This window comes from Agrilus planipennis, unplaced genomic scaffold, assembly GCF_000699045.2.
Source record: "Agrilus planipennis isolate EAB-ADULT unplaced genomic scaffold, Apla_2.0 scaffold276, whole genome shotgun sequence".
Taxonomy (NCBI): domain Eukaryota; kingdom Metazoa; phylum Arthropoda; class Insecta; order Coleoptera; family Buprestidae; genus Agrilus; species Agrilus planipennis.
Window position 1 is genome coordinate 292,990 of NW_020439102.1, and position 7,881 is coordinate 300,870.

The 7,881-nt window shown below is 42.1% G+C and overlaps 1 protein-coding gene across 1 annotated transcript; it reads right to left on the bottom strand.

Moving 5' to 3' along the window:
• Positions 1-6,230: 6,230 nt before the first annotated feature.
• LOC112905332 lies at positions 6,231-7,371 on the bottom strand. Its single transcript, XM_025977498.1, has 2 exons — positions 6,630-7,371; positions 6,231-6,259 (listed from the first exon to the last, which is right to left on the bottom strand). The coding sequence occupies exons 1-2, from the start codon at positions 7,369-7,371 to the stop codon at positions 6,231-6,233; spliced, it is 771 nt and encodes a 256-aa protein (XP_025833283.1).
• Between the last annotated feature and the right edge of the window lie 510 nt (positions 7,372-7,881).

Consider the following 7,881-nt stretch of genomic DNA (forward strand, 5'->3'; position numbering starts at 1 on the left):
AAACTGTTAAACGGGCCTATAGCAAACAGGCTACTGCATGAAGAAACGGATTCGTCAGAATTTCTAGAAGCAACCGTCTGCCGAATAATTACCAAGTTCGATAAAGAAACTCGAAAGCTCAGATGCTGGAATTGCGGCGAACTAGGTCATTCGAGAAGGAAGTGTAGGAAAAGTACTCCTTCCCCAAGTAGTCGACGTCAACAACAGGTAAATTCGGAAACAGTACCTGTTGAAATAAGTGGAGTGATTGACAGATATTGTAGAAATCTAACCAATGAGCAGAAATGCAAAGTGCACCATCTACTTTGTCAGAATGCCGACGTCTTTGAGACTGACAAGAATGGTAGGGGAAGGACCAATATCGTAAAACACAAGATCAATACTGGTAATGCACAGCCTATTCATCAAAGACCTAGACGATTGCCCCTGGCCAAGAAGGAAGAAGCAAAGCGAATAATCCACGAAATGCAGGAGACCGGCATAATTGAGCCATCCTCATGTACATGGACATCACCGGTAGTATTGGTAAAGAAGAAGGATGGAACAACCCGTTTTTGTGTGGACGAAAATTCACCCTACGCACCGACCATGCAGCTTTAAAGTGGCTTCTGAATTTCAAGAATCCGGAGGGCTAGGTAGTTCAATGGATTGAGAAGCTACAGGAATATGATTTTAACGTAGAGCACCGGCCTGGAAGCGGACACAAGAATGCCGATACCGTTTTCAGAAAATCTTGTCAAACGAACTGCAAGCAGTGTGATCGAATGGAAAAAAATGAAGAGGCAATTCGACGCGTCATGGTAATCGATGACGAGTGGTTACCTGACAATATAAAACACGACCAAGAAAACGACCCGGATTTAAAGAAGGTGATGGAATGGAAAAGAGACGGACAACGACCAACGTGGCAGCAAATTTCTTCCTGTACCCAAATACTGAAATCGTTATGGACTCAGTAGGACTCAATGGTATTCCCAGAGTCCGAGAGTCCAGAGTGGGTTGAAGCCTACGCCTTTCCGGACCAAGAGTCGGAAACCATAGTTGAGGAGCTGGTGAAAGAGCTAATCAGTCGTTTTGGGGTGCCCTTGGAGTTGCACTCAGACCAAAGGAGGAATATCGAATCGGCTATATTCCGTGGAATATGCGAGCTCTCCTAGGAATAAAGAAAACTCGAACTACTCCACTCCATCAACAATCAGACAACATGGTTGAACGAATGACCTGGACCTTGATTAAATATCTCTTCAAGGTAGTGTCTGATCACCAAAGGGACTGGGACAGCTATTTGACTTTATTTTTAATGGCATACCGTTCATCTGTCCACGAAACGATTGGCCAAACACCTGCCAGTGTCCTTTTTGGAAGGGAGTTACGACTACCTTGTGACCTCAAATTCGGCTGTAAACCAGGAGATGACTTGACTGGAGAAGATTATGTTACCAACCTTCGAAGAAAGCTTGATATCCACGAGTCGGTTCGTCAGCATACGCAGATTGCTAGTGACAGGATTAAAGAAAACTACGATATCAAGGCTACAGCAGGTGGTTACCAAACTGGAGATCTTGTTTGGTTGTATAANAGTGTTTTGGTCGTGGTCGAGGTGGGACGGGAAGAAGTGGAGAGCTCGATGGCTTTGGTAATCTCGTTTGACAAGAGACTTACCGCGTCTTCGAGTTCCGCTATTGTGCGAATTGGAGTGCACTTAGAAGTAGAAGTTTCAAGAATGTAGCGGAGATGTAGCCAGTCTAGCGAAGTTATTGGTTTTGGTGGATTAAGAATTGGGCGGCCGACTTCTATTAAGACCGGGAGGTGGTCGGAATCTAATGCGTCTAGCGCGATCGGTTCGGCGGAAAGGTTGACATTTTTCGTGACGAAGATGTCCAAAATGTCAGGTTGCTGCCTAGCAGGGGCGGGAATGAATGTGGGAGAATTGGGAGCTTCAATTGTTAGATTGAAGTCCAAACTTTTGGCAAGAAGTGATATGCCTTTAATATTGTTTTGTCGGCATCCCCAGGACAGGTGTTTGGCATTGAAGTCGCCTCCGACGATGGTCGGGATGTTTTGGTGGAAAAGAAGCGGTAGTTCTGTGAGATTACGCTCTGAAGGGGATGAGTATAGGGAAAATACCTTGAGAGGGCCGGATGTTAGAGATACTTCAATGCCGACGATTTCTAGAGAGTTTGTAGCCGAAGGGATAGGCTTGTGTTTAACAGAGTTCCTAACGAGAATGGCTACACCGCCGCCTCTGGAATTTTCACGGTCCCTTCTGTATGCCGTGAAATTTGGGACGAAAGTTTGTGGTTGTGAGCAAGGTGAGTTTCGGTGATGCAAGCAACACCGATTGACCGATCATCGAGGAAGTCGTCGAGTTCGATCAATTTGTTTTTAATGTCACGGGCATTCCATGTGACAGTACAAAGGTGGTTTGGGAGGGCTGTGTTGCTCATTAGTGATTCTGTAAGGCGGCGACTAAGCTGACTACCATCGTGTTATTTATTTTATAATATAAATTGGTAAAAAGTGTGAGTACAACTGACTTGTTTATAATTTACTAACCGACTAACTTGTTTATAACAATATTCAACTGTTTATCAATACATAATATACGATTACTATGGAGCTCAAATAAAAATTAGCAATTCTCAAAACAACAACATTATGGACTATAAACAGAACAAATAATTGATTAATCCTAAAACACAAACATAGGCGACGAAAGAGCGCTTAGTAAACATGAAATCTCAACACTCCCATTCGCTCTTTCGAATAATAAAAATACATTGTTACACTTAATCTAAATTTAACATTTTACAATTTTTATCAAACTTAAGCAATTTAAGTGACAAACTTTTTGTTAATAAATCCGCAAGTTGACAATAAGTAGGAACCCGAATCACTTGAATATCACCAATTTTAACACACTCGCGAATATAATGAAATTTTATGTCTATATGTTTTGAACAATCATGGTACACGGGGCTTTTTAGTTAACTGTTCAGCTGCTTCATTGTCGATATACAACTTGGTTGATGAGCTTTGAAGGAATCCTAGTTCACACATCAGAAGACGTAACCGTTGGGTGTTTTTGACAGCAGCATGAGCAGCTACATACTCTGCATAGATGGTGGAATCCGTAATAATATTTTTCCTTTGACTTTTCCAAATAACAGGGCCACCATTTCGAATCAAAACTACTCCACTTATTGATTTTCGGTCATGAGAGGTTGCCCAGTCTGCATCACTGTATGCGATTACTTCGTTTTTTGAAGTACAGCTTCCATTGTATGTAATACCTTTACTTAACGTTCCTTTTAAGAAACGAAGAACACGTTTCGCGGTTTTACATGTAATTTTGAATTTTTGTTTAATCAACGTTAACAATTCAATTACCAATTACCAGCCTGGCAGTATAACGATCAACTTCACCATTAGGTTTCATTTTAATGCGAAAAACCGAACAGTTTTTAATCACCTTTCGATTTTTGGGACGCTTAACCATAGACTAAGTCTTGTTTTCATTAAGTGCTGTTAATTCTTCACACATAGCTCGCTCCCACTGTTTATGGTCCGATGATTTACGCGCTTGTTTCACAGTTAAAGGTGTTTCGGATGCCATATACAAACAGCCTGTAACATAAGCAAAATTTAAACCTTCTGAGTGAGGTTTTGCTGTTCTGCTTCTAGTGCGACTCGCAATATTGAATACTATCGACTAATTTATTTTTTATAATTTAATAATGTTTAATAATAATGTTTATAGGAATAACTTCTCATTTTATTCTTTACACTTTGTCGGTAATAAACGACTTTAGGTTTCAGTTTACCCATTATTTATGACTACAAAAGACACGGAAAATTTACGGATATAGATATTTTTTTGTAACTCGATTAAGTGCCAAGTACTTAACACATACTTATTACAGCAGGTAACACGGTCAGTACCTATACATGACACAAGTATCTATACATATATATATGTATGAAATCAGTCGGCTAGATCGATAGATGGGCGGAGTTATCTTGTAGTTGCTCGTCTGGCCGCATAGACCGCTCGTGCCTAGGTTACATTTTGTTCTAATTTTTTGTAAAACATGGGTTTGTATTCTACAGATTGTGATTTAACGCTTCGAGATAAATATGTGATTTTTTGTATGGTAACAGACAAAGGTTCACACTACCTCGGTACAGACGCGGTTTTCAATAATTTGATCATTAAAAGTTGTTATAGGAGCTTAAAGTTGATGCATTTTATGGGACGTATATTTCCAATAGAAATGAAAAATTAAAAAAAAGGCCTCTGACAGGCGCTAGAACAAAGCTTTGTTTATCTCCCTACAAAATTTCAAATTTCTATTTCAAATATTAAACTCATGTTATGCAGAATAGATAAGCATGTTTTTACTCTACGGCGCGAGTACTACTGAATCCCCTTAACCTGTCCAAGGCTATTTCCGACAGCTCCGTAAACCGTCATCGGCACACGAACCGACGAGAGAACAACAACAAGCGCAGACGACAGCAACCTTTCCTGTCGTCATCCGAATCATCCTCCTCCTCTGACAACCAATCGGAGAAGTCAAAAATCTCCCCCCCCCTTCAATCGTCTTACGTCAAAAGTCCCTTTGGCCGAAAATTCTTCATGCCATTGACGTCCACGGCGCTACCACCCGTAGGTCAATAAATACCCAAGACCCAATTTGAGTCTACCCCAGCTCCATCGACAATATTCGTCGTCTATCCTCTTTCCTGGACGAATCCAAAGTCCAATTTTCAACAAACCAGCTACAACAAGACCATGACCTTCATGTCGTAATCCGTGGTGCCTGCGAAGACATTCCAACGGAGAAGATCGAGTCCGAACTAAGCCACAAAGGCTTTATTATCAAAGGCATCCATCGTATGTCTAAAGGTAACAAAATCGCATCCCTTGCCTCCGTCCGTCTTGATAAGATCGCTTCAAAGTCCAAGACAATTTTCGATCTTGTAAGCTCTGTGGTCTCAACATCAAAACTACATCAACATCAACTACAAAAGCTACAAAGGAAGTTCCTCAATGCCGCCGCTGTATGAAATTCTTCCATACAGCCAACTACTGCAGCCTGGGTCTGCGCCTTCTGCGGCCGTAACTATATAATCGCCGAGTACAAATCCAAGGACAAGAAGGATGCCACTCCCACTTGTGCCAACTGCAAAGGGAACCACCGCGCCACCTACCGCGGCTGCCCCAAAGTTCCCAAAAAGACCTTCCCTTCACCACCCAAGAAAATCGTCACTCCTGTTGTTTCCCAAGGCACAAGAACTACACCACCATCCGGCTACCACCTTGACAATGCCCCCCAAAATTCCTACGTCAAGGCAGTAACAACCGCCCCCCCTACCCCCCACAAAAAATCACACGCAAGCACTCCTCCAGCTGTAAGCTCCCAAGTTTGGAAAAAAAACTTCAAGTCATTGTCCAAACCATGGTCGCCAGCATTGTCGCCGCCTAACAAAAAACCACCAATGTCGAACACCGCCCACCTAGACAATCTCCGCATAGTTAACTGGAATGCGCAAAGCATTAAAGGTAAATTGACTGAACTTGAGCACTTCTTCGAGGATAAGTCAATCAGTGTTGCTTGCACCTCCGAAATTCACATGTCCGAAAATTAAACCTTTTGTCCCGAAATTTTCATCCTACAGAAGGGACCGTGAAAACGTCAGTGCCGGCGGTGTCGCCATTCTGGTTAGGAATTTTCTGAAGCACAGGCCTACCTCTTTGGCCACAAACTCGTTAGAGACAGTCGGCATCGAAGTTTCGCTAACTTCCGGTTCTCTTAGGATTATATCTCTCTACTCCCCCCTTCGGACAGAAAACTTTCTGAACGCTAAACACGTCTCTTGGGGCTGTCGAGAAACTAATAGTAAAGGCAACTTCCTCCTTGTCAAAATTCTGGACTTTAACCTTAGAGTTGAAGCACCCCTGGACCCCACGTTCCTCCCCGCCCCCCACAATGAATGAGCGTCTTTTTATTTTAACGTCTGAATATTTAGTTCAGTAAACTAATTCTGCTATACAACATCAGTACCTATGTCACTGTAGAATAGTTGTTGTTACAATAATGTTACATGATACTTATTTACGGGTTAAAACCATATCGCCGCTGTAGGGACGAAGTCATTGATTTCAAAGAAGGCAATCCCTTAAACATGTACACACGAGAAAGCAGAGAACGTCGGTCATGTATTGTTTACAAATTTACTTCACGCGGGACGAAATCTTAAATTTTCATATGTGATGCGAAATTTTTGGAGACTTATTTGACTTTTTTAGTAAGTTTACATACAACCACCAGCAGATCAGGTATTGCGCCTTGGTAATACCTCAACTGTGGTGTGGAAATTTGCTTTAATAAATGTAATAATTAATCAGATGATACTCATGCACATTATGTGAAGTACTAAACTGTTTATGTTTAGTAGAATGAAGATTCGGGCTATAGGGCCGTGGTCTAAGTGAACCATTCCGTCCAGACGTTTCGTCAGCTACTACTCAGTGGTAGTGCTGCGTTGACAACGTGAACGTAGATTGTATCTCGATGTCTCGACAGCGACTGGGTGGACAGCAGGTTGATCACTGATATTTATACTGTGGCGCAGTGGGAGGGACAGGGGCGTGGCTTCGTCGGCGTCAGCCTCGGCTTGACTCATCCGATGAACGGTAGGTGTACTCGAATGGCTTGTTAGTGTATTCGGCGCTTTCTGTGTAGTTTTCTTTAGGACTGGGTACCATACATTATTCAAACGAAGCCCTTCTTCTTTTCTGTTGAAATTAATCAGATGTTTATAAATTTCAGTAGCTTCTCTATGCAAGCGAGCGTAATTTTGCGAAGTTGTAGATAAAACCGTAGTTCCGTCGTAGTTAATAACATGGTTCGGGTCTCCTATTGAATGCTCAGCTAGGGCCGATTTCTCAGGCTGTAGAAGTCGACAGCAGCGTTCATGTTCGGCTATTCTTGTTTTGATGCTACGTTTTGTGGTACCAATGTAGACTCCTCCGCAGGAACAAGGGATTCTATAAACACCAGCAGGTGTTAAAGGGTCTCTAGGATCTTTAGCTGATCTTATTAAGGTTCGTAGCAGTTGTGTGGGTTTGAAGGAGGTTACGATATTATGACGCTTCAATAACTTCCCGATGCGATCAGTGACCGTTTTAATATATGGTAGGGAGGCGAAACCTACGGGCGGTGGTTGAGATGTCTCCGGTACAGTTCTCTTGGGATGAAGGGCACGCTTGATCTCCTGTGACGTATAGCCATTGGATTGAAGGGCTTGATCTAGATGGCGGAGTTCTTGATCTAAAAGAGAAGCTTCACAAATGCGTATAGCCATTGGATTGAAGGGCTTGATCTAGATGGCGGAGTTCTTGATCTAAAAGAGAAACTTCACAAATGCGATTAGCTCGATGNGAGTTCTTGATCTAAAAGAGAAGCTTCACAAATGCGTATAGCCATTGGATTGAAGGGCTTGATCTAGATGGCGGAGTTCTTGATCTAAAAGAGAAACTTCACAAATGCGATTAGCTCGATGAATAAGGGTTTTCAACATGGCTCGCTTCTGCGCTGGGTGATGATTGGAGTCGTTCGAACGATTACTTCCGAAAAATACTCCACCGACTTTGAACAAAAATCGCATTGAAAAATGTAAAAAAGAAGACAAAATCTGGACAGCCGGTTGATTCAAGACGAACATATATATAGGGTTGTTCGGAAAGTCATTTCGTTTTTTCCCGACAGAGGATTTAATTGTATTCTTTTGCACCCAACTTCACATTTAAGCCGTATAATTTTTATATGCTTTGAGAGCTCATATAGCAAGGCTTGTGTGTGAAAAATTCCAATT

What these genes read in the sequence shown, in the direction of transcription:
- LOC112905332 (XM_025977498.1), bottom strand. Translation starts at nt 7,371, where the DNA reads ATGGCTATACGCATTTGTGAAGCTTCTCTTTTAGATCAAGAACTCCGC. An exon ending in GTCCCTCCCACTGCGCCACA is followed by an intron (nt 6,260 to 6,629) that starts GTATAAATATCA and finishes TGAAAATTTAAG; the next exon opens with ATTTCGTCCCGCGTGAAGTA.